The 26,904-nt window shown below is 41.4% G+C and overlaps 1 protein-coding gene across 4 annotated transcripts in view; it reads left to right on the plus strand.

The window, feature by feature from the left end:
* The window catches only part of LOC142749624 (threonine--tRNA ligase 2, cytoplasmic-like), a 59,282-nt gene that overhangs the window by 21,216 nt on the left and 11,162 nt on the right, over window positions 1-26,904 (plus strand). For 3 of the 4 annotated variants that reach the window (XM_075857913.1, XM_075857914.1, XM_075857915.1), the window contains 17 exons: window positions 2,004-2,194; window positions 2,477-2,600; window positions 2,883-3,004; window positions 6,023-6,140; window positions 11,110-11,174; window positions 11,774-11,852; window positions 12,302-12,448; window positions 13,383-13,481; window positions 15,568-15,734; window positions 16,951-17,113; window positions 18,150-18,287; window positions 18,381-18,458; window positions 18,597-18,697; window positions 18,799-18,903; window positions 21,565-21,637; window positions 23,509-23,623; window positions 26,469-26,715. In XM_075857913.1, the coding sequence (XP_075714028.1) occupies window positions 2,004-2,194; window positions 2,477-2,600; window positions 2,883-3,004; window positions 6,023-6,140; window positions 11,110-11,174; window positions 11,774-11,852; window positions 12,302-12,448; window positions 13,383-13,481; window positions 15,568-15,734; window positions 16,951-17,113; window positions 18,150-18,287; window positions 18,381-18,458; window positions 18,597-18,697; window positions 18,799-18,903; window positions 21,565-21,637; window positions 23,509-23,623; window positions 26,469-26,617 (2,034 nt within the window). In that variant the 3' untranslated portion in view covers window positions 26,618-26,715. Of the gene's footprint in view, window positions 1-2,003; window positions 2,195-2,476; window positions 2,601-2,882; window positions 3,005-6,022; window positions 6,141-11,109; window positions 11,175-11,773; window positions 11,853-12,301; window positions 12,449-13,382; window positions 13,482-15,567; window positions 15,735-16,950; window positions 17,114-18,149; window positions 18,288-18,380; window positions 18,459-18,596; window positions 18,698-18,798; window positions 18,904-21,564; window positions 21,638-23,508; window positions 23,624-26,468; window positions 26,716-26,904 lie in introns of those variants that run through there. The other variant, XR_012882433.1, reaches the window with a different exon arrangement.

Consider the following 26,904-nt stretch of genomic DNA (forward strand, 5'->3'; position numbering starts at 1 on the left):
AGTTACTGAGTTTCTGGGTGTTTTCTTTGTTATGCGGCTCATCTATTATAATTAAGATTGGTAAACTTCTGATTTCATTGACTACATACACAGATGTTATTTTCTCAGCCACCTCAAGATAGGATGACATAATAGGTTTAGTAGAAGATAAAACCTGAATATAAATGAAATGACTGAGACATCTATAAAACAATATTGCTTAGTCATTATTCATATCTCCTGCTGCATGCATTACTTTTTGTGCTCCTAAGGGCCAGTTCACATCAGCATTCGCTTTCCGTTCAGGGGTTCCGTTGGAGGTTTCCGTCGGGTGAACCCCTCAACGCAAAGTCAAACGGAAACCTTAGCTTCCGTTTGCATCACCATTGATATCAATGGTGACGGAAACCTTGCTAATGGTTTCCGTTTGTCACCATTTCGGCAGGTTTCCGTTTTTTAGACGGAATCAATAGCATAGTTGACTACGCTGTTGCTTCCGCGAAAACGACTGGTCCGGTGCACAGAAAAAGCAAACGGAAACAACGGGCACCGGCTCAGTCACCATTGAAATCAATGGTGATGGAGACGGAAACCTCTGGTTTCCGTCGGTGTCAGTATGTGTCTGCTCATGGTCCCGTTCTGACGGAAACCTCCGACGGAACGTCAGAACGGGACCCCAACGCAGATGTGAACAGAGCCTTACTGCTGTAACTCTTCACTGTTGTAAACCTCATTTCTATAAAATGTTGGTGTCCACTTTATTTTGGAGCAGTGACTTGTTCCTGTAAAATATCCCCTTTGCGATCATCACAAAAGTCTTGTTCATGTGCATGGTATTAGATTTACTATCATGTAGTGTGAATGTGACATATGCAACTAGACATCCGTATGTTTATATGTTGGATGTAACTAACTTCAAACTAGTTTTGTTTGTGATTATGTTATGAGAATTTAATTTTTCACAAACTGTTTCTCCTAAGAGGATTTTCTCCAAGAATGTAAATTCTGTCTTTCCCTATTGGACATTCTGTAATTCTTTATACATACTTATGGCTCTATACAATACAGTCTATGAGTGCAAGGCATTCATCAGCATCAATGTATGTATAGAGGTACTGTATGTATATGGGTGCATAAACTAAAAACATGTTTCATACAGCGACTGCATCAGAGCATTTAATGAATTGTCAGGGTCATTTGTATAAGCGCTGATGCCTTATAGTAGTTTTTGTTTTGTTTTTTTCCCCCTCACTTTTGACTGATTTGTTCTTCGTATTGAACAGATAAATGGTTTGTGAGCTGATACTGATATTCTAGCAGCCAGGACAAAAAAAAAGTTTACAATATTACGAATCAGAAGTTAGGAATGTTGCTGACGTTCACATAAGCCATTAAAGTAATTGAAATAATAATAATAATGTCGGATGGAGTCCTACTATTTGTAGGATAATGCTTCTGTGCTTGTAGTTTATTTGAAGTATGTCTTCTTAGATCCTCGTATATTGCTGTGGGGGACAAAAACATTCTCTTCTGTGCACTTATTATTAAGGGGATTGTCTGGTTTCAGCAAATTAATGGTTTGTTTTTTTGTATAACTAAAGTTATACAATTTTCCAGTATCGTTTCTGTATTTATTCCTCACAGTTTTTAAGATCTCTGCTTGTTATTATTCAGTGGAAACATTCATGTTAATTTTCAATGGATGTAATTCTGTCCATGGTCATGTGATGGACACACAGGTGCACGGCTCATTAACGTATGTGTAACCGAGCTGTGTCTTCTAACGATTCCAGCACCTGTGTGTCCATCACATGACCATGGACAGAATTTTATCCACTAGAGGTAAACAATAAATGTTCCTACTGCAACAGTGAGGAATTAATACAGAAAGTATATTGGAAAATTTATATAACTTTTAATTATACAAAAATAACATTCATTTGCTGAAACCGGACAACCCCTTTTGATGTTATTGTGCTATGGACATTCTTCTACTACTGCTGATCTATGACTCTTGATTACAGGCTCCTCCATCCCTGGCATTTATAAAGGACCGACTTCAACTCTATGAAACTTTGAAAAGGGAACACGATGCTTTAGTTTCAGACCGAGCTGCAAAACAAAGCAAACCGATTAAAATAATTTTGCCTGATGGAAAGGCCCTTGACGGACAATCCTGGAGAACAACCCCATATGAAGTAGCTGCTGGAATTAGGTAAGATATCTCCTAGTAGTGATTTTAAAGTAAGTTCATTGGACATTTTATATATTTTTTTGCTCTGGATTTTAAGATGATTTAAAATGGCAGGTTTACAAGACTTAACTATCGACTTTTTTTATACCATATTTATTAAACAGATAATTGTTCTATAGGTCACTAGTGTGACAACTGCATATACAAGATGTCCTAATGCTTGTTTACTTACTGGTAAATGCACATCATTTCATAAAGTTTAGTAACAAACATAGAGGAACATGAAATCTCTGTCTCTTACAGTCGTGGATTGGCAGACAACACTGTTATAGCCAAGGTAAATGCCGAACTGTGGGATCTTGACCGACCACTAGAGGGCGACTGTACTTTAGAACTGTTGACGTTTGACAGCGAAGAAGCTCAAGCCGTAAGTTACATACTAGTATAATTTCAAATAATAATAATTTTGAATTATTGCAGGTTATTGTAATTCTAAGTGGTTTATAGTACAGACCCTTAGTCTTTACCTAATCTAACTTAAGTGGTTGCTCTAAAAAAAACTGCAGCAGCACAGATTTTCCCACTGTTTACTCTTTAGACTACAACCCTTACATGAGTGTTTGAGGAAACTTTCTTAGAGCCATGTCCGCTTTTAGATCTTAAAAGTGTTTGCTTCTCACTATTGGACATGTTTCTTGCAACCTATTAGGTTTACTGGCACTCTAGTGCCCATATTCTTGGAGAGACCATGGAGAATTTCTATGGAGGGTGCTTGTGCTATGGCCCACCTATTGAAAATGGCTTCTATTATGATATGTTTTTAGAAGAAAGGTAACTATATATCTCAGTAATTGTAGAATGTATTAAAACACTTTTGAGCCGTAATAACATCTGAAGATTTTCGTAAATTACGTAAATGTATTAATGTTTTTTCCTTTTATTTCGAACTAGCAGAGTCACCCGGCTTCGCGTGTGTGTGTGTGTCTGGTTAAAAACATTGTTTCCTACTGATGCAGCTCGGGAAGCAGCCATGTGCTTTGCTGCAGGAGTTTTTCGTCTAAGTGCAGGGTTCCTTTTTGGGGGCATGACTGCTCCGAAAGGGGTTCAATTTATGAGATTTCTGAAATCCAGAATAGGTACAGTGTAGTACAGGTACAGTCCGTTCACGGTGAGTATAGAAAGATAGCTGGATTGTTACTGAAACCCGGTGTAAAACAAAAATGACAGGGTTCTTATGGGAACCTGGTGTAAAACTGTGTGTATGTCAGTGAGGCTAAGTGAAGAAGCTGCGAGCTTCTATTGGCTAATACGGGTCATCTGATGTGATATGGAGGAGGACCCTTGAAGTGGTAGCCGTTGGCGCCATGTTTGCTTTTGTATTACAATTTTCTGTGAATATAATGAACGGTAGGCCCTCGAGAGCGTAAAACCTTTGAAAGCGCCTGATTTATTTATGTACCAAATTTGGTGCAGATTGGTCCAGTCATTTGGCCATGTATGAAGAACAGACAACAGAAATTCATTTTTATTTAGATAAAGATAATAGATATTATGTTAAATAAATACAACGTAAGGTTTGTTTTTGTACACTCCTTTTATACTCTGATAGTAAAATACATTAATAACAATAATCTGTTTATTTTTGCTCCTTAAAGGGAATGTGTTGCCAGAAAAACATGTTTTTTTTTTAAAAATTAAACATTTAGTGTGTGGGTGATTAAACATTGTTCAAATTTTTTTTATTTTTTTCACGAGTCAGGAAATAGTCAGGAAATATTATAAATTAATTCTAATTTATAATACTACCCATTTTTGGTCACTAGATGGAGCTATTCCCAAAATTGCAGCATTGCAACATTGGGTTAAAAGCCCTCGCTCTAGTGAGCTCTCAGCATCCCCCCCTCCTTTATCCTGGCTAGTGCCGGGATAAACGAGGGGTTTGAACGGTGTAACCTCCTACACTGTGTGTCGCCATTTTTTGAGCTAACACACAGTGTAGTAGGTTTACATACAGTAGTAAACAAACACGAACATACATTGAAATCTCTTACCTGCTCCTGCCGCCGCGGCTCCCTCCGGCCCGTCCGCTCCGTTTGCTGCCGCTGGTCCAAGTGCACAAATCCGGAAGCCGCGACCGGAAGTAGTAATATTACTGTCCGGCCGCGACTTCCGGTCCACAGGAAAATGGCGCCGGACGGCGCCAATTTCGAATTGGACTGTGTGGGAGCGGCGCATGCGCAGTTCCCACACAGACGCCGTACACTGAAGTCAATGGGACGGGAGCCGTTCGCAGTCCCTATGGGACTGTGGCTGCCGTATTCCATATCTGTATGTGTCGTTAATCGACACAGACAGAAATGGAACAAAAAATGGCAGCCCCCATAGGGAAGAAAAAGTGTAAAAATAAGAAAAAGTAAAACACAAACACACAAATAAATATAAACGTTTTTAATAAAGCACTAACATCTTGAACATATGAAATTTTTTTTGGGTGATGACACTGTTCCTTTAAGAATTGTCATTATTTTAACCCTTTTCCGCAAAATGACATGCTAGCTACGTCATACTGCAGGGGATGATGTATGAAGCAGGCTTACGCTCAGAGCCCGCTCCATACGCTCCAGATGTCAGCTGTTTATTACAGCTGACGTCCGGGACTAACGGGCAGGAACAACGATCGCGCTGTTCCTGGCCGATTAACCAGTTAAATGCTGCGGTCGATAGCAACCGCTGCATTTGAGCCGTTGGAAAGAGGAGGGTGGCCCCTTCCGACAGTCCATCGGCCCCCTGCGACTCGATCATGACGATGGTTGTCATGGCAGCTCAGGGGCCTAATGCAGGCCCCCAGGACTGCCTTCTGTCTGCCCCTGCTGAGCCCTGTCTCTTGAAAGGCTTAACAGAAGCCTGTAAAACTCCCAATATACTGCAATACATTAGTATTACAGTGTATTGCACCCGCGATCTCACGATCACTGGTTCAAGTCCCCTAGGGGGAATAATAAGTATAAAAAAAAAAAGTTACCGTTTTCAGTAGTGAAAAAAAACTATTGAAAGTTCAAAAAACCCGCCTTTTCCCATTTTGCACTAAAGTATTGTTAGAAATAATAAAAGTTAACATAACTGGTATCACCGTGTCCGTAAAAGTCAGAGCTTTAGCAATATGACGTTATTTGACCTGCTCGGTGAACGCTTTAAAAAAATAAAAATAATTAAACCGTCAATTTTTGTTTTTTTGGTCACCTTACCTTCCCAAAAAAATGGAATAAAGAGTGATCAAAAAGTCGTATGTACCCCAAAAATAAATACTACAGTTCGCACTGCAAAAAATAAGCCCCCACACAGCTCAATCGACGGAAAAATAAAAGTTATGGCTTAGAATATGGCGACACGAAACAACTTTATTTTTTAACAAATAGTTTTATAAATAAAAAAGTGGTAAAACATAAAAATTTGGTATAGCCGTAATCGTATCAACACATAGAATAAAGTAAACATTTAATTTTTACCGTACATTGAACGCCGTAAAAAACGAAACCCCCCCCCCAAATGGCGCAATCGCTGTTTTTTTATGATTTGAACCCCGCAAAGTTTTTTTTTGTTTTTTTAAGCTTCCCAGTATGTTATATGGTACAATAAATGGTGGCATGAAAACTACAACTTATTCTGCAAAAAACATGTCCCCTTATGTCGATGAAAAAATTTAAAAGTTATGGCTTTTGGAAAGCGGGAAGAAAAAAATTTAAACGAAAAGATGAAAATTGGCTGCGGTGGGAAGGGGTTAAAGGATTTGAGAAATAGCTGATTTTTATTGTTAAGCGTAATATCCTGTATAATATGTTCATTATCTAGAGGGGTGTCCAGCAACGAGTTTCCTGTCTTGGAGAACATGTGTAAAGCCATCATTAAGGAGAAGCAGCCATTTGAGAGGCTGGAAGTCAGAAAAGAGCTGCTCCTGAAAATGTTTAAGGTAAAGAAGGCAGACAGGAAATATATCGATGGATCACTACTTGATTTGTAATTGCCATTGTGCTGTTTGCACTGAGCCTCTATATCGGAGCACAGAGTCCATACAGCTCCATTTTACGGAGCCGTAGGCACTCTGTGTGCCGCCCTATGATGCCTGTGTGTCTGGGGTGTAACTAGGAAAGACTGGGCCCCATAGCAAACTCTTGACCGGGGACCCCCGGGTGCCACAAGCATCCCCCCTTATAAATAGTGCCCCCTGTAGAATGTGCCGTACAGCCCCCTGTAGACAGTGCTATATAGCCCCGCCTATAGACAGTGTCACACCCCATTTGTAGATAGCGCCCCCACCTCCCCCTTGTAGATAGTGCAATACAGCCCCCATTGTATGTAGCGCTATACAACTCCCACTGTATATAGTGCCCCACAACCCCCCTCCCTTGTATCTAGTGCCACACAGCCCCCCCTTAGTGGAAAGTGCAGCACAACCCCCCCCCCCTTAGTAGATAGTGCCACACACAGACCCCTGTAGATTGCGCAACACTTAGGCCCTTGTAAATAGTGCCATACAGTTCCCCCATGTGTATAGTGCCACACAGCCCCCTTCCTTGTGTATAGTGCCACAAGGCAATGGCGCATCCGCAAAAATTGTATTAGCCAGGGAGATGTCACTCAAACACAGAAAAGTGGGTTCGGAGGCCGGACTATGTGACTCTTCAGGATAGCGGCACCGCCCCATGACCCTCTAATGAGTAATTAGCATATAGTGTGCACCATTTTAAAAGTGGATTTTAAGGATTTTGCTGCATCTGAAAAAAACATACAAGGGAATGTTTGGAAATATTGACAGGTCATGTATTACCGCATGGTGGCGGTTCAAGGGGTTAAAACTACCAGACAGGTTCCCATGAAATATACAATGAATTGAGAACCATTCCATCTGCCCTGCAATTTTGTTATTATAAATATATCCTATATAATTACAGATCCAGAACCAAGCTCTGACATCTATACAGTACCACAACCAAGCTCCGTACATAAATACAGCACTAGAACCAAGCTCAGTACATACATACAGTACCACAACCAAGATCAGTACATAAATAAAGCACTAGAACCAAGCCCATACATATATACATCCCCAGAACCAACCTCCGTACATAAATACAGCACAAGAACAAACCTCAGTACATATATACATCCCCAGAACCAAACTCATTACATATATACAGCACCAAAACCAATCTCATACGTATATACAGCACTAGAACCTATCTCAGTACTTACATACAGCATCAGAACCAAGATCAGTACATATATACCAGAACAAATACGGCTCAATATAGTGCAACCCCTGCCGTATAGCTTTGTACGGTGTAAAACTACAGCTCCCAGCATGGGCCGAACAATGGTGAGGATATGCTGGGAGATGCTTTTTCACAAAAAAAAATCATATCCTAATCACACCACCATCATCTCGCTGCAGATCATACAGTGACTACAGTGCTGATTAGAGGCAGAATAAGCATTTACATTAAGTGACTCACCGGTGACATCTCAGATTCTAGTTCTTTCCTTCTCCCTCTGTTCCAGACAACTATGATGGATTTCTACCGACCATGACCCATTTCTCCAGTTTTCCGCTCAGATATCTTCAGCTTCTCACTTTTAAAACATTTCTGCACCTATAAATGAAGTTAAAATTCTCAACACCTCTAAATATAATAAAGCGCCATACACTGTGTCCCTGATTATAATAGTACCATACACTGTCACACACACACACCGTGCCCCCGGTAGGTAGTGCCCCCATAGCCCCCTGTAGATAGTGCCCCCATAGCCCCCTGTAGATAGTGACACCCATAGAGCCTCTGTAGATAGTAACCTACATAGAAGCCTCTGTAGATAGTGTCCCACATACAGCCCTCTGTAGATAGTGCCTACATATGGACTCCAGAGCTGCAAGGCAATAGTGCTAACCACTGAGCCACCGTGCTGCCCTAGATATGGCTTCCCTTATAGCTAGTGCTCCATGTATACCCCACCTCTGTATATAGTCTCACATATAGCTCCCCCTGTATATAGTGCCCCACAGGTAACCCACCCCTGTATATAGTGTCCCACATATAGCCCACCCCTATAGAAAGTGCCCTAAAAAGAGCTCCCCTGTATAATAGTACTCTACATATAGCCCACCCCTGTATAGGGTCTCACATATAGCTCCCCCTGTATATAGTGCCCCACATATAGACCCCCCCTGTATATAGTGCCCCACATATAGACCCCCCTGTAGATGGTGCCCTACATATCGACCTCCCCCTGTAGATAGTGCCCCACATATAGACCCCCCCTGTATATAGTGGCCCACATCCCCACATATAGACCCCCCTATAGATAGTGGCCTACATCCCCACATATGGACCCCCCTGTAGATAGTGGCCCAAATCCCCACATATAGACCCCCCTGTATATAGTGGCCCACATATAGACCCCCCCACCTGTATATAGTGGCCCACATCCCAACATACAGACCCCCCTGTATATAGTGGCCCAAATCCCCACATATAGACCACCCCTGTATATAGTGGCCCAAATATAGACCCCCCTGTATATAGTGGCCCACATCCCCACATATAGACCCCCCCTGTAGATTGTCCCCCACATACAGACCACCCCTGTAGCTAGTGCCCCACATCCCCACATATAGACCCCCCTGTATATAGTGGCCCACATATAGACGACTCCCACCTGTAGATAGAGCCCCCACTATAGATAATGCCACTCACAATTATATGAGAGAAAAAAAACAAAAAACGATACATACTCACATGATCCCGTTCCCACGCTGTGGCAGGTCTGCTGGAGCTGAACGATGAGTCGTTCAATGACGCTGATTTGGTGGGGCAGAATGACTTGCCCCGTCAATCAGCGCCTTTCAAGCTCGGAAGCGGCGCGATTACGTCATCGCGCCACTAGCCAATCAGCGTCAGTGTAAGGCGCTGAATGGTCGGCCATTCAGCGCTAATGCATGTATTTGGCTGTCGCTAGCACTGGGGCCCCCTCCGGTGCTAGCGACGTCTATGGGCATGAGAGGGCCTGAGTCGCCCGGCCCATACTTGTTGGAGGCTCTGCGGCGCGGGCCCCATAGTAGCGGCGCTACCGCTATAGCAGCCATAACGGCTGCTAGTGGTGCCACCGGGCATATGGGGGGGCACAGGCCTCTCAAGCCGCGGGGCCCATAGCCGCTACGGCTGCTACTGCGGTAGTTACACCACTGCTCTGTGTGCCGCCCTATGGGTGCCTCTGTGTGCCGCCCTATGGGTGCAACGGTGTGCCGCCCTATGGTGCCTCTGTGCGTTTACCAGAAACCATAGAGCAGCATGCTACACTATTGTTTCTGGTATTTTAGGCCGGATATGCGAAAGAGGCCCCTAATTGAGCCTCCAACGCAGATGTAAACCAGGCCTTAGCCCACATATAGACCCCCCCACCTGTATATAGTGGCCCACATCCCAACATACAGACCCCCCTGTATATAGTGGCCCAAATCCCCACATATAGACCACCCCTGTATATAGTGGCCCAAATATAGACCCCCCTGTATATAGTGGCCCACATCCCCACATATAGACCCCCCCTGTAGATTGTCCCCCACATACAGACCACCCCTGTAGCTAGTGCCCCACATCCCCACATATAGACCCCCCTGTATATAGTGGCCCACATATAGACGACTCCCACCTGTAGATAGAGCCCCCACTATAGATAATGCCACTCACAATTATATGAGAGAAAAAAAACAAAAAACGATACATACTCACATGATCCCGTTCCCACGCTGTGGCAGGTCTGCTGGAGCTGAACGATGAGTCGTTCAATGACGCTGATTTGGTGGGGCAGAATGACTTGCCCCGTCAATCAGCGCCTTTCAAGCTCGGAAGCGGCGCGATTACGTCATCGCGCCACTAGCCAATCAGCGTCAGTGTAAGGCGCTGAATGGTCGGCCATTCAGCGCTAATGCATGTATTTGGCTGTCGCTAGCACTGGGGCCCCCTCCGGTGCTAGCGACGTCTATGGGCATGAGAGGGCCTGAGTCGCCCGGCCCATACTTGTTGGAGGCTCTGCGGCGCGGGCCCCATAGTAGCGGCGCTACCGCTATAGCAGCCATAACGGCTGCTAGTGGTGCCACCGGGCATATGGGGGGGCACAGGCCTCTCAAGCCGCGGGGCCCATAGCCGCTACGGCTGCTACTGCGGTAGTTACACCACTGCTCTGTGTGCCGCCCTATGGGTGCCTCTGTGTGCCGCCCTATGGGTGCAACGGTGTGCCGCCCTATGGTGCCTCTGTGCGTTTACCAGAAACCATAGAGCAGCATGCTACACTATTGTTTCTGGTATTTTAGGCCGGATATGCGAAAGAGGCCCCTAATTGAGCCTCCAACGCAGATGTAAACCAGGCCTTAGCTTACAGAGCGTTGTCTAGACTGGATTCAATTGTAGCTACTTCACAGCTGAGATCAGGACTAAGTACGTACTGGATTGCAACCTCTGAATGTAAACGTTTTTTCATTTACAGACCTCAAACAAATGAATTAAATGCTTAAGAATTGAAACATAACGTATATTAGAAAGCTGCATAACTTTTCTTCATTTATACCATAATTTGCTTAAAACCAGAAGACCTCTTTAATCTAGGTCTCGTGCCTCCTTTATTAAAACAGTTGCAGACTATATTGATAAAGTTGTCAAAAGCAAGCAATTGGATTACTCCTTTTTTTAACTTACTTTAGAAATATGACAGCTGGAATCTGATTGGTTGAGATTAAGAATACTGTGAACAACTACAGTTTTTGTCGGCACTCGTTATTTTTTACATTTTCTTAACATTTTATATTTGACCTCTAGAGTGTTGTATTTAACCTTGGCTTTTGAACAGTTTTTAGTAAACCTTGGTAAAAATGTTTTCTTTCCTAGTACAATAAATTTAAATGCCGGATCTTAAATGAAAAAGTTGATACGCCAACCACTACAGTATACAGGTAACTGAAATACAATTGCTTTTGCATGAGATGTCCAGAACAAACTAGGCGGTAATAGCATGTGTGTGTGTGTGTGTGTGTGTGTGTGTGTGTGTGTGTGTGTGTGTGTGTGTGTGTGTGTGTGTGTGTGTGTGTGTGTGTGTGTGTGTGTGTGTGTGTGTGTGTGTGTGTGTGTGTGTGTGTGTGTGTGTGTGTGTGTGTGTGTGACAGACATATATTATTCGTTATAGAGCCTGTGTAAGATGAAATACATTGGGATGATTCTGGTTATTACATTCTGTAAGTTCAAGGAGGTTGGTCTTGATAAATAGACCCTCATGAGGTTTAAATGCTGACGCCTGATGTTATTTTTTTTCCTCTTATCTTTTTGCTTCATAATTTCATTTAATAATGTCCGATTTTTTTAGTTAAATGAATTTATTAAATTCCCTTTAAAGCTTTGTTTTACTACTTTGCCCCAAATTAATTCTTTTTGAGGTTTTTTTACACATGAGGGGAGAAACATTCTGTACTGGTCAGCTTAGCAATTACAGTTTACTGCGCTTTACAGTTCTATGATTAACTAGGATATGACGATCTCCCTCTGTTCACATATTTAGGTGTGGTCCTCTTATTGATCTGTGTAGAGGTCCCCATGTGAGGCATACTGGAAAGATTAAAGCCTTAAAAATATACAAGGTAAGTAATGGAGCTTGATGGAAGCTCCTTTATTGTAATTGTAGATCATACTTTGTACATCCGACCTGAACATCCAGTATAAGAAATTGCACATCCGTCATATTTTTGTCCTGATTTTGTTGCTGCCTGTACTGCTTCGTCTTCTGCCTGACTGGAACTACGGGTATTGTGCAACCCCCCTAAACGTTTTGGGGACAAATACGCAGATGACTCTCCCTATGGGGACATATTTTATTTGTCCATCGTTTAAAACACTCCTGCCTATAGTAACGCTACCACTTTTGATGAGTAAATAATTACTTGTACTTATTAATTTATGGTTAAATGTGATTGATTTAAAAAGAAAAACTGTGGAATGTATAGTTCCTTATTGTATCTGAATCTCCTATTACGTAAGTCTGATTTATCAACTAATATTTTGTTATTCTCTCGTCACTATAACCTTATAGAATTCTTCAACGTATTGGGAAGGGAAAGCTGACATGGAAACATTGCAAAGAATTTATGGGATTTCCTTCCCTGATAATAAGCTAATGAAGGAGTGGGAGAAATTCCAGGAAGAAGCTAAAAACCGAGATCATAGAAAGATTGGAAAGGTTCGTATTGCTCCTATGATCAAGGGAAAAGCAATGATAACTTTTGTAAGAAAAGGCGCTTTATAAATATCTAAAAGTGTTCTGGATTAGTTCATAAATAAGGAAGTAAACTATAGTGATAGTGTTTTAAGAAAAGTATATAGTGATTTAACCATTAATACTGCACGATGACTGAAACTGCTAATTTACTGAACAAATAATAAAAATTAAATTGTAAATAAAAATGTGAATTAAAAACATACATATGTATTGTGAGAAGTCTCCTTATTTACATTTATTACCCAAATTGCTCAAGTTTGAAGGGAGTAATTTAAGTAAGGGTACCCGTACATACAGGGGCCAAGCACATGATATAAATGTCATGAGGACAAAAACTGCATTGCAAAACTGTGCGGCACGCTACCATAACGCGGCTGCTATGTGTACAGGCACTCTTAGGACCTGTTCACGCAGAGTTTATTTGCAGGCAGAAAAATCGAATTTTGAGGCAGATTTTGACCTGCCTGCAAATTCTTGCTGCGATTTTCACTGCGTTTTTTGTCCCTGGCCATCGAGTGCCATGTTAAAAAAACGCAGCAAAAATGCTTTCTCTGCCTCCCATTGATTTCCATGGGAGGTCCGAGGCGGAACCGCAGCAAGAAAAAGAATGTGAGCGGCTAAAAACCGCCACAGGAAAAAAACTCCTCCATCTCCCATTGAAATCAATGGTCAGCGTTTTTGGGCCGCTGGTTCCAACATGGTTTCTGCGTCACAACTGACATAAAAAAAACAGTGTGAACTGGGCCTTATTGGTGTTTTTATGGAAATTGTTTACAATAGAGTTTCCTAGTAACTTAAGGTGGAGGTTAACTTATAATTCTATTTCATCAATTGCTTTGGATATTAAATATTACTATCATCTAATGTGGCATTGTGGATTTAATTTTCCTTTCAGGATCAAGAGCTCTTCTTCTTCCATGAACTGAGTCCAGGGAGCTGCTTCTTCTTGCCTCGGGGAGCTCACATATATAACACTCTGATTGACTTCATTAAGGTTAGAGTAGCATTTGGAATTATTTTTAAATGTTATATTCTGAAGAAACAAAATAATAAACTGTGAAATGTTGTTCAAACTGAAGTTACAATTGGTCTTACCTGGCCTCTTTCACGTCCTATACCAATGGACCCTATTGTACATTAATAGGGTCCTTCTGGAGCCGGTAGTATCCATTATATGACGGATATGGCAGAGCGTCACGGCTTCTGTTATAAATAAAAGCCAGTATGAACATGACCTAAATAATTACTCTTTTTTTTGGTTAACTAGAAAAATTATTACCACGATGTGTTTACGCTCAGTGGGACTGCCTGAAACTGTGCAACTGAACATATAGATAGACGTATACAACTGTATGCCTATGCAGTTGCAAATGACTGCCACAGGCTGCCATTAAAAAAAGTTACCGTATTTTTCGGACTATAAGACGCAGTTTTTAGCAAGAATAAATCTTGCTCAAAAGTCCCTGAGCATTATAGTCTGCAGTCAAGGGACCCGGCAGCGCCGGGCCCCCTGACCGCTCCTTACTTAACCACTTCCCGACCCATGATGTGCTGGCACATCATGGGGAGGGGGTGATGTTTGGAGTGGGCTCACACGCTGAGCCCGCTCCATACACTGCAGGTTTTAGCTTCTGACACGCTGCTCTAACGGGCCAGGAACAGCGATCGCACTGTTCCTGGCCGTTTAACTAGTTAAATGCCGCGTTCAATAGCGACTGCAGCATTTATAGTGGTTTTCCCATGAAGGACATTTATGACATCCACAGGATATGTCATAAATGTCAGATAGATGCAGGTCCCACCTCTGGGACCCGCATCTATCTCTAGAATGGGGCGCCCTACACCCTGTTCTATCTTACCCGGCTCCGCTGTCTTCCGGCCACTTCCTGGTTACATGGTCGAGTTACGCAAACAGCGTAACTCGCTGAGCTGCGCAGTTTCCGTAATTCCCATAGAACTGAATAGTAGTTACGGAAACCGCGTAGCATGCAAGCTACTTCTGTAACTGCCATTCACTACTATGGGAGGTTACAGAAACAGTGTAGCTCAGCGAGTTACGCTGTTTCCATAACTCATACATGTATTGCAGTGTATTGTACCAGCGATCTAATGATCGCTAGTTCAAGTTCCCTAGGGGATCTGAGAAAATGTGTAAAAAAAAAACGTTCGATCAACTTTCAGGAGTGTAATAAATTTTTAAAAGTTTTAAAAAAAAACAAAACCTTTTCCCATTTTTCCCCAAGCACAATGTAAAAATAAAGAAATAATAAAAAAAATTGGTATCTCTATGGCAGTAAAAGTCTGAAACTATTACAATATAGCATTATTTGACTCACACAGTGAACGGCGTAACATTTTTTTATTTAAAACCCCAGAATCGTTGTCTTTTGGTCACCATAGCGCTAAAAAGAATGAAATAAAAAGTGATAAAAAAATCGTATGTACCCAAAAAATCGTGCTAACAAAAACTACAGCTCATCCCGTAGAAAATAAGCCCTCACACCGCTCAAACGATGGAAAAATATAAGTTATGGATCTCAGAATGTGGTGAAACCAAACAAATTTTTTTTTTTTTTTAACCAATCGTTTTTTTCTTTGTAAACGACGTAAAATATGAAATTTTTTCCTATTTTCTGTTGTCAAAAAACCCGGGTGCGTCTTATAGTCAGGTGCGTCTTATACTCCGAAAAATACGGTACTTTTTTTGTGTATACAGTTGGGGCTGCGGTACCTGGCGTAACCTGGCCAAAACACAATACCCTTATACCATATTTTAATGCCCTAGGGTATGTCTGCGTGTACGTCGGAAGACTTTACTGGCATATATGCTGACCGTACACCATAAACGTGGCATGGATTGAGCCTAACTGAGATTTGTTCCAGTCCAGTACACTTCATCACCAAGACAGTCTTTGCCTAGATATTTTATTTAGAAAAGCTTCTAGCATAGAATTCCTACTGACATCAAGATGTAAGAATTTTTATAGAAAACCATAGCTGTCTGCTACGTGTGCCTATTTACAGAAGATCTAAGGGTACAGTTCATATCTACTAATGCCACTAATGCTCCGTTGTTACAGGAGGAGTACCAGTTGAGGAATTTTACAGAGGTAGCAACACCGAACATCTACAATAGCAAGTTGTGGGAAGCATCTGGTCACTGGCAGCATTACAGTCAGAACATGTTCTCATTTGAGGTTGAAAAGGAAACCTTTGCACTTAAACCTATGAACTGTCCTGGACATTGGTAATTTTCATTTTCTAGTCCCTTCCATGTAAATTCAATGCTACAGATGCCATTATCCATCTTGTCTGCTTTAATAATTTAAGATTTCTTTTTTTTTTTCTGTATCATGTGCATGATTTCATGTCCAGAAAAATGATTTGCGTTTTATGGCATACAAGATACACACTGGTTCTACTCTACGTTCACATGACCATATTACAGCTACTCCTTTCTGGGACATATTTATTTATTTTTTGTTATTTGGCTAATTCGATTCCTGAAAGAATACAGGGTACTCCTAGTTATGAGTCCTCTGTATACATGAGGGGAGCACTGTCTCCTCAGGCCGGTGATTGACAGGCGGCTGTGTATATGTGCTTACCGCCGAGAGGGATGGTGAGAGGGGCGGGAGGAGCGCTCCCCTTGTGAATACAGCGGACTTTTAACTATAAGTCTGCGGTATTCTTTTAGTGATACTATTAGGCAATCGGCACAAATATTGTGCCATTTTGGCTACTAGGAGTACGAACCTGTAATTGTCATATTCTGCCCTTACATGGGGCTGCATACTCAGCTGACAGATCCGCATTAATTTTCACAGCAATAATCACAGCATTTTAATGACCTGTCACCTTCAGAATGGCTGACCTCACACATTTCACCTGATCAGTATTATAAAGTCATTTTTTGCATCCAATGAAAACATGTGTTAAGTCAGCCTAAAACATGCATGTTTCAATGGAGCGAGGCAGCGGTTTATCTCCCAGGAGAACAAAGGATCAGGTTTGTTGAAATCCAGGATGCTTGGTCTTTTCCCAAGCCCCGGACGTGCCCCCACACATATTAGATCTTTTAGATGACTTTATTCTAAGGTATTTCATACACATGAGGGGTATATAGCAGACATTGCTGGAATCTGCTATTATTTTATACTTTACTCAATTGGCTGGTTGCTATATGACAGCTTTGTGCCAACAAATACTAGAAAACATGAAGCTGGGAGTACCAGACGATCACCTAAAACTCTGTATCGCCGGTTGGTAACCCCGGGGAGTATTTACTTTTGCTACTTTTATAATATTTACATAACATTATCATTTGGAAGTCAAGGAATTATAGATCTTAAAATAAGAGAAGACTCTGTTCACCGAATGTTGCGTTCCAAGGCTGGAATCCTTTGATATTCAGTTTTTGTAGTGAATTGCCTGTGATCGCTCATTGATGTGTGCCCTTGCAGTCTCATGTTTGGTCATCGTCCTCGCTCTTGGAGAGAATTGCCCTTGCGCTTTGCAGACTTCGGCGTTCTACATCGTAATGAGTTATCTGGAACTTTAAGTGGATTGACCAGAGTTAGGCGCTTTCAGCAAGATGATGCACATATTTTTTGCACTATGGAACAGGTAAAAGTGAAATCAGATGTAATATACACATTATTTAAGTGTACATGTAATATTGAGAAAATACAAACATTGGGGGAGATTTATTAATACTGTCTTAGGCCCCATTCACATTGCGTTTGTGCTATCTGCCGGGCATATACGTTTTTAAACACTAAAAAAGTATTGAAGCGTATAGCTCGGCGTATACATAGACTATAATGGGTCAAACGTAGACCAAAATAGCATCCGTTTGGTCTAGGTTTGTCATGATTTACGTTGGGATACTGTTTTTTGAAAGTACTGAAAAGCGTAGTCTGCTACGCTATTCTGTACTTCAAAAAAACGTATACACGACATAACGTTTTTTTTTGATCTGAATAGACGACGTATGCTATAAGTTTGCATCCGTTTACATATAGTAAATCTATCCTTTTTAGGTAAAAAAACAGACCGAAATGTATATCGACATATGAGTATATGCTAAACGTACACACTATAAAAAATACAGACGTAAACTGAAAATAGTACAAGTTTGCATACGTTTTTAAGGGTCCATGTTTTTATAAACGGCGGATAGCACAAATGTGAATGGGGCCTTACAGACAAACCGTGTAAAACTAGACGAGACCGCTTAAAAACTGCACCAAACCTATCACAGCAGCACATGTGGTGTGATAAATTTGGCCCATGTTGCTAGACATGTTTGACTATTTTTCCTCACGTCACCTCTGAGTTGGCTTACATTACAACCAAAAAATATCGTACAACATTAAGAAATGTGGCACACTTTATTACTTAGCCATGGCCTTTTTTCAGAACCTCTAGTGATGAGGTGCAAAAAGTGTCTAAAAATGTAGCACACAGCCTGTATTAGTAAATCTCCGCCAGTATTTTGTGCAATGATCAGAATTTGATATCCCTATGAAACCCCAGAGGATACAAAACACACACACAAAGGCTATTATATACTTTGTATTCTAATATGAAGTTGTATTCTAAATTAAGTGAAAATGAAATACTAGTAGTCACCCTGGAATCCTAATACCTTGCTTCCTAGATAGAAGAAGAGATGAAGGGGTGCCTACAGTTCTTGCAGTCCGTATATGAGGTTTTTGGATTTACCTTCCAACTCTACCTTTCAACCAGACCAGACAACTACCTTGGAGAAATCTTGATGTGGGATCAAGCTGAAAAGGTTTTTTATAAGATAGCCATTGACAGTAGCGTTTTCCTTTTACAGTGCATTAAAGGTAAACCGCCTACAATTCTTTATTCTTTCCATTTCCAGCAACTGGAGAACAGTCTGAATGATTTTGGACAGCCCTGGAAATTGAACCCAGCTGATGGTGCCTTCTATGGCCCCAAGGTAACTATCAGGCCTGCAGTTTCTCTCAGAGATTCTTATGCATTTCATATATTTCTTCCTTGCGCTAAGAAAGCTTTGTGAGAACTTTCCAAATCAAATGGGCATTTGTAATCTTAAATTATATCTTTTATTTTGCAGATTGATATTAAAATCAGAGATGCCATTGGAAGATATCATCAGTGTGCAACAATACAGCTTGATTTCCAACTCCCAATCCGGTTTAACTTGACATATGTAGGGTAAGAGTTATCTCTTTATATTACTGATCATGTCTTTGCTAAATAAATATCTGGATTTTTGTACTTTTGATGAGTTTTGTATCTTCTTTCTTTCACTGCAGCAATGATGGGGATGATAAGAACAGACCAGTCATCATTCATCGTGCCATCTTGGGATCAGTGGAAAGGATGATTGCAATTCTTTGTGAGAATTACGGAGGAAAGTGGTATGATATATTTACAGCTAACTCTTCTTTTTAGAACATAACTGATTGACTGTATCTTTGGAATTCATGTTGGATATTCATCTATAATAATATTGCTTCATGTATTTTTACATTCCTTAACATTGAAATTCCAACACCAAGAAGGAAAAGTTTGGGGATTGTGAAAATCACAGGATCGATGGACATGATAATGATATGCAAATGATAAAAAAAATTGAAACAAACATTCCAAACATCTTGATTTATTCAGTATAGAGTATAAGCGCCAATCACTTACATGCATTGGCATGCTAGCAATGAGGTTATTAATGGTTATCTGAGGAATGTTATGTCATGCTGAATGCACTTGGGCACGCAAATCATCAAGATTCGCTACTGGCAGCTCCCTTTGCAATTGCCGACCAATGACGTCCCAGATGTGCTCGATGGAAGACGAGGCCAGAGATGCTGCAGGCCATGTTAGCACGTTTAGGCCATGCAGGCTGCTCACCGTAGCATGAGCAACATGCGGCCTGGCATTGTCTTGTTGAAAAACGGCTTCTGGAACACTTTGGAGAAATGGCCGTACCATTGGTTCCATGACCAAATCAATGTAACGCCGAGCTGTTAGTGTACCTGAAATGAAGACTAGAGGGGTCCAGCTACCGTATATTATGCCACCCGACACTATAATCCTGGGAGTAGGACCGGTGTGACTTCCCTTGTGAAGGCCTCTTCATGTCATTGGCGGTGTCAACATTGTCTTCAGACCAATCTCCAGCTATCATCAGAGACAAAAACGGGACTAATCACTGAAGAGGGCAGACCTCCATTCCAGTCTCCATTGCCGTCTTGCTGTGCACCATGATAGCCTTTGAGAGCCGTGGCATGTGGTCAACGGAACACCTGTATCACGTCTGGCTCGTAGCCCAATGTCATTCAAACGCCTTCTGATGGTTTGTGTCGACACTGGTTGCCGCCCTAGGATTGGGATGTGATGTCCAATTTCGTTTGCAGTACAGAATCTATCACTACGCTCCATTCTTCCAATCAGACAATTCATCCGTGCAGAGGTTTGCCTCCGTTCTCCTCTTGCTGTCCTTCCCATTTGTTGTTGTTCTCCCAACCACCGTGGCACGCAACGTTTATCTGTACTGACTTCTCGCCTAGGCATGTACCGATCTGCCGGAGTTATAAACTAAGTTCTCTCAGTCAAAGGATCCTGTCCCTCTCAGCTTGCGACAATTGGCGATAACTGGCACGGCGAGAAACAGGAGACATCGCACAATCATCCCACACCACTTGATCTGGTTTTTGAGGCTTCATGTGGCTAAAAAAACTTTGCTTTCAATCTGGCTTTTATGCCCCCCCCCCCCCCCCCACATGCCACAGATTGGAGCTAGGTGCTTAAAAATGTGATCATTTGCAGATCCTGCTACTCCAGCGATACCTGCTACTCCCTCGATTTCCATAACCTTACAGCTTGCCCTTCTTGGTGTTGCAATTTCAATGTTGAGGAGTGTATTTTGTCTCCTCACCACAATGTTACTGATATCTATTAAAACCAGTAGGAAGAGAGAGTTGGCACTACTAGAAGGAGAACTGTTCATTCATATTAATGGATATAATAACAGGGATTCCATAGCCATTAGTTTGGTTGTGCTCAGCAATACATAAGCATTGGTTTAAAGCAGCAGAAGGAGAAATTGAAAAGGCGGCATTCATCCAGATTGGTATAACATTCTTCTTCTTTATTCTGGCACAAGAAAGCTTTTAAGGGAGGATAATGCAGAAAGATATCTCTCTGCATTGTCCTCCCTTAAAATCTTTCCTGTGCCAGAATAAAGCAGAAAAAGTTTATACCAATCTGGGTGAGTGCCACCTTTTCAATTTCTCCTTCTGCTGCTTTAAACTGATACCTATCAGTTCACTGGGCAGATTTTAATGTTTTTTCCCTGTTCATTTTATGCAACCGCAAACCATTTTTCTAGTTCTTGACATTGGGGTGGGAGGGGACACAGGAACCATGGGGTATTAACCCTGCCATTAGGAGGATGACACTATAAAAAAAAAAAGTTGGCTCCTCCTACACAGGCTATACCTAGTCGACAGCCACTGAGCTAATCCATTTTAGTTTAGTATCAGTAGGAGGCAGACACAGATCTGGGTTCCCCTTAGGCCTACTTTGCCTATTTTCCTTTATTTTCCTTTCTTACCCTTTCTTCCCTCTGCCTGGACCGGTTCACCGGTCTCTGTCGTGGTGGCTCGACTATCCCCTGATTCTCCAGGGTGGCTCTTGCCTCCTAGTACATTTGCTGGTTCAGACCCCCAGATGCCAGTCTCCTGGGTTGGGGGCAAGTGCTTCTGTAATACGTTGTCCAAGGCCAATTGGACATGCCTTAAGCTCGTTTGCCCATCAACATCTTGGAGCTTAGAGCAATGTACCTCTCCCTTGCTCATTGGCACACAGCCTTCAGCGTAATGGAAATTTAACGTGTGAAAGTTTTAAACTTCTAGATATCAGGAGTGACTGAAACTGAACAAACCCGGTACATACAGCTAGAAAATATAGTTGTAAAAATAACTATGAAATATCCTTCAGGAGAATAATTGCACTATTGGATTGACATGCATTCAACATTAAATAAAAAAAATATAACTCTTTTTTTTTTTTTGTACTAGGCCATTTTGGATTTCACCTCAGCAAGTCATGGTAGTTCCTGTGGGACCAAGCTGTGAAGACTATGCACAACAGGTATGTATTCACATGAACTAGCTCATATACTGTAAACAACAGCACATCGGAAGCGCCGGTTTCATTGCATGATAATGGGTTACATCGGGTTTTCGTCAGAGTGTCCGTGACTTTACCGGAAACAATGGCGCAGCATGCTGTGCTATTCTGGTATTTTCAGCTGGATCTGCGGCTCCTAATGGAGCCTTCAACGCAGATGTGAACGAGGCCTTACTTGTCTGTACTACACTGTCTTTTGTTTTTGTTACAATGTGTTACCCCAATATTATTATTCTATGGAAGTTGATGGCACTATATAAATAAATAAAAAATAAGCATAATCTGTGCTTGGCTGCTTCTGCACCTCCCACAGAGTTGTATGGAGCAGCAGCGAGCATACACAACCACCGCTACATATAACAGGACCCCCCAATCTAGTTATCAACCTACAAGCTATACTTTGAATAGGTACTAAAGGAGTATTCCCAACTTAGACGTTTATGGCATATGACAGAATATGCCATAAATCCTCTATATTGAAAATGGGGGCCCCCGACCTCTGTTTTGCCTGGTGCATCAGCCGCAAGCTGCTGATTCCTTGCGGGGGAATAATGGAGAACTGTTCAATGGGAGTTAGGGAAACAGCAGAGCAAGCACTACTCTGCTGTGTCCATAACGCCCATACAACAAAATGGAGAGCGACGCACCAATGTGCAGCCCCATCTTCACTAGTCGTCGTCCCCCCCTGGAATCGTCAGCTTGCGGCTGCCACACTAAGCTAAACTGGTTTCCGGTGAGCCCCTTTATCAATATAGGTACACGTCCTAGAGCTGGGACCCGCATCTGAGACATTTATCTCAAGTCCTGTGGATATGCCATAAATGTCTAAGATGAGAAAACCCCTTTAAAAGTTTGTGGAAAAATCCCTTTAAGGACTACAGCAATTTTTTTAGCTGTGCTTCCTGCGAATTATTGCATTGGCATACAATGCTTGTGCTATCACTTGACATAATAGTTTGCTAGGGTGCAGAAAAAAACCTTCCTCAATTTATTTCAAGGTGGGCACATACATGGCTGGACGAGAGAGCCGGGTAGGCCGTAAAACCTGATGGCTAGGCCTCTTATTGCTACTCCACTAGAAAAATTTAATTAAACTGGCTTCTTGAGTGGTCTAAGGCCATGTGCCCATGCACTCATGAATCAGAGTTTAAGCAGAATTTGCCGCCAATTTAAAAGAAAGAAAAAAATGCATTGTACGGTATATTGATTGTGAAACTAATCCACAACTAATATGCTGTTTTGGTACATGGCCTTATGCAACAGTAATATGTCTACCTCTGCTGTAATGGAACGTTTTAGAAAGTTAATGATGATGTTAAGATGTGTTGTCCAACCCCATGACATTTTTTCCAAACCGCTTACAAGGGTTTAAAATGACAAAAGGAGTAATACTAAATTTACCAATCCCATGCCACTCATGATGTCGTGTCTTTGGTCCCCTGCCAGTCTCTGTTGTTCTTCCAAATTCAGCAATGATGTGTCGGCATGACCTGTGTCCACTGCAGCCAATCACTGTCTGTAGTGATGATGTGTCAACACCACTGCGGTCACGGTTGACACGTCATCACTGAAGCTGGAAGAACATAGACCGGCAGGCACCAGGGAAGCGTTGTCACATGAATGTTTGGAACCTTAAAGTATTGCTCCTTTTTGTTATTTTATACTCGTGTAAGCTGTTTTGTAAAAAAAAAAATAACAAATTAATGGGGTCGAACAACCCCTTTAAGTCTTCTCTTTCTAAATCCAACTACTGCATAGAAATAAAAGTTTTTAAATTATGGGACCGTGATCTTTTAATCATTTAATACTAATTGCATTCTCTGTAATTTTAGGTTTGCCAAGAATTTTTCGAGGCAGGTTTTATGGCTGATGTGGACTTGGATCATAGTTGTACATTGAATAAGAAGATACGAAATGCACAACTGGCTCAGTACAACTTTATTTTTGGTAAGTACAGAATGAAATATCCTTTTTTTTTTTTTTTTTTTAAAGTAAAGTTACTATTCCTTTATTTCATAAACTTATATTTTTTTTATTGGATTTTTTACATATACAAGTAGAAAACACAATCGCAGTAAATATAATAAGTTAGTGCAAGAAGATCACAAAAGAAGTGTAAACCGTATGCAGCAGGAGCATTCCAAACTTTTTTTTTTATATGGTCCCATTGACCTGACATATGCCAAGAGTGCCTTTTTGGCATACGTTGTGGAGGTATACATTGGATCCAGGTAGTACATTTTGCTGAGATAATAGTTAAAGTCCAAAAGAGTTAAATGCTTAATCTTTAATCCAGACATTTCGCTATATAATTCGAAGCGGCATGAACCATTACCCAAGTAGCCATTTTGCAACTGTTGGAGGAGATAATTGATTTTACCTAGGTGGTATCATGGTTTTTGCTGCTAAAATAAGCATATAAAACCGTTTCAGGGCAGATTTTGATTTGCGTGGGAGTTGAATGTTCAGAAGGAGCATTATCGGTGTGGGAACTATGTCAAGCACACAAACCTTTTTGGAGGAGCACGGAGACCTCGGACCAGTACTATTTCATGATCGGACAATGCCACCTCATGTTGAGATAAGTTCCAGGCTCTGTAAAGGGGTTTTTACACAGGCCGATTATCGGGAAGACGAGCGTTAATATAACACTCGTTCCTGATAATTTCCCTGTGTAAATGGGGCAGTGATCAGCAGATGAACGAGCAAACACTCGATCATCTGCTGGTTGTATCGCTTTAAAAAAGTAAAAGATTATCGGTGTCGGCAGCACATCTCCCTGTGTAAACAGGGGGATGCGCTGCCGACATGATAATAATGGATTGGGACGAGCGATCGGAGTAACGACTGCTCGTCCCCATCCATAGCTTCGTGTGACAGGAGCAAGCGAGCGCCGATCAATGATGTCTCGTTGATCGGTGCTCGCTGCACCGGCCGAGTATGGACCGGTGTAAAGCGGCATTTAGACACCTCCAACAGTTATCTGAATTTGCTGTTTCCATTGTCTTAAGTCTCATCGTAGTGAGATACCATCTTGAGACAATTTTAAATGGGTTAACACAGCGAAACTTGCTATGAGAAAGATTTACATATTTAAGAAACTTCCTGGTCAATAAAAGTTAAGACCCCTTTACATGCGCCAATTATCGGGCATACGAGTGTTCATGTGAACGTTCGTTCCCGATCATTGACCTGTGTAAACAAGCAAATTGTATTGTTTATGCTGCAATAAATATTATCGTTGTCGGCAGCACATCTCCCTGTGTAAACAGGGACGTGTGCTGCCGACATGATAGAAATGTATGAGGACGAGCAATTGTCGTAACGATCGCTCGTCCCCAAACATAGCTCCTTATGAAAGGAGCAAACGAGTGCCGATCAACGAGCTGCCCATGTCGGGGCATTAAGAGGACCCTTATGTCTTGATCTGATTCCCATGAGGAGATATAGTGTCGCCTAAGTGATAGGTTAAGAGCTTGGAGGTGTCTGTAGACCCTGGAAAACAGATGCATGGGTGGGCATTTTCTGGATATCCAGGTTTCAAAGGGCATAAGGTCTCTAGGTTCTGAAAGAGTCCAAAGAGGGAACTAAAAAAAAAAGAATGTGGAAGAGCAATTGGTAATGATTGCAAGAAGTTGACGTTAGGAAGGACTACTGACTTGATTAGAATTTTCCTGCCTATCCAAGAGAGGAAAGGGACTTACCGTCAGTGCATTATAGATTTGATATTTGTCAGAAGAGGTTTGTAATTTAAGGTGTACAGGTATTTCCATTTTTAAGGCCAATTATAATTCCTAAGTAGGCTTTATATATATTTTTTCCCCGTTTCACCATGTGGGTGTTTTATAGAAAAGTGTACGACGCTGACCAATCCGCGTCATACACTTCTCTGCAGTCCAGCCCAGTGTGATATAATCGCGAGTCACTTACTCCCACAAGTCCTTCACCGGAGCGACGGAAAACGGACCTGACATCACCTCCAGCCGTGCCAGGACAATTATCCCCCTCAGCAGCAGCACCACAGTGCCCAGTTGGTCATTTAGAAAAAAAATTGCATAAATCTAAAAATGATCATAACTTTGTAAATAATAAACTTTAAAAAAAAAGAAGACCGTAGTTATCTGCATCAAAGCGCCTATTATATTAGGTAGGAGATAGGGCAGTTATAAACTGTGAAAATATTAATGCTAACTAGGAGTGGGAGCATATCTCCAGTAAAACATGATGATGACAAACATTTGTGAGCATATTTACATAGGTTAAAAATAAAAAATTGTTGCAGTCAAAACTTCTAATGTTCTTGATCTTCTAGGTTGGCAAATCATGTGAGACTAGATCAGCAATATGTAACTTATATGCAATATGTACTTTCTAATGGAACAATCCCAGATATTAGGACAATTGGCGAAAGAGAAATCAATTTATAATGTTTAGCAAGCGCTGCAACCTAATCACATTAAGCCGTGGTTTCCATGCTGACTGCAAAACCGCGGAAAAAACACATGCGTTTTTTAAGTGCAGTTTTCGGGTGCACCGCAAAAGAAGCGGCAAAACCGCTCTGTGTGTATGCAACCTCAAGCCAACAAAGAAGTGTGGTATACGGTTAGACAGAAGTGTCTAAAGATGTGCCAAATGTATCATTCAGCATGAGCCATCGTGATAAATTTGGCACAATAGTCTAATTCTAAGCTGTCTAAAGTTAAGACATTAAAAGTAAATGTGCCCCATTGCCTCTACTTGTTCCTGTGGTGAATAGACCTTCTGTTGACGTGTAAACTGTATCTTCTTCTAGTGGTTGGCGAGAAAGAAAAGGCAAACAACGCAGTCAATGTGCGGACACGAGACAACAAGGTGCACGGGGAAGTGTCTATAGCCTCCGCTGTAGAAAAGCTTACTAAATTAAAAAAGTTGCATAGTAAAAATGCAGAAGAGGAATTCTGAAGAAACAAAATCTGCTGATTCTGAAAATGGGCAGATACAGTTGCCATTGTAAAAGAAAACGAAAACTATTAAAAATTTGGTAAATTATTCATTATGAATGTTTTGTAATGTTGTAACTTCTTATTTCTGTTGTGAGAATTGTCTGATCTAGAGATGAGACAAACTTGCCTAACTTAATAATACATACTATATTTCCCCGATTTAAGACTATAAAGGTTTAAAGACAGATCCCTATTTTACTTCCCTAATAAGAAATAAGCAAAGACCAGCAAATCTGCAACTACCCT

Source organism: Rhinoderma darwinii, chromosome 3 (assembly GCF_050947455.1).
Source record: "Rhinoderma darwinii isolate aRhiDar2 chromosome 3, aRhiDar2.hap1, whole genome shotgun sequence".
NCBI classification, from domain to species: Eukaryota; Metazoa; Chordata; class Amphibia; order Anura; family Rhinodermatidae; genus Rhinoderma; species Rhinoderma darwinii.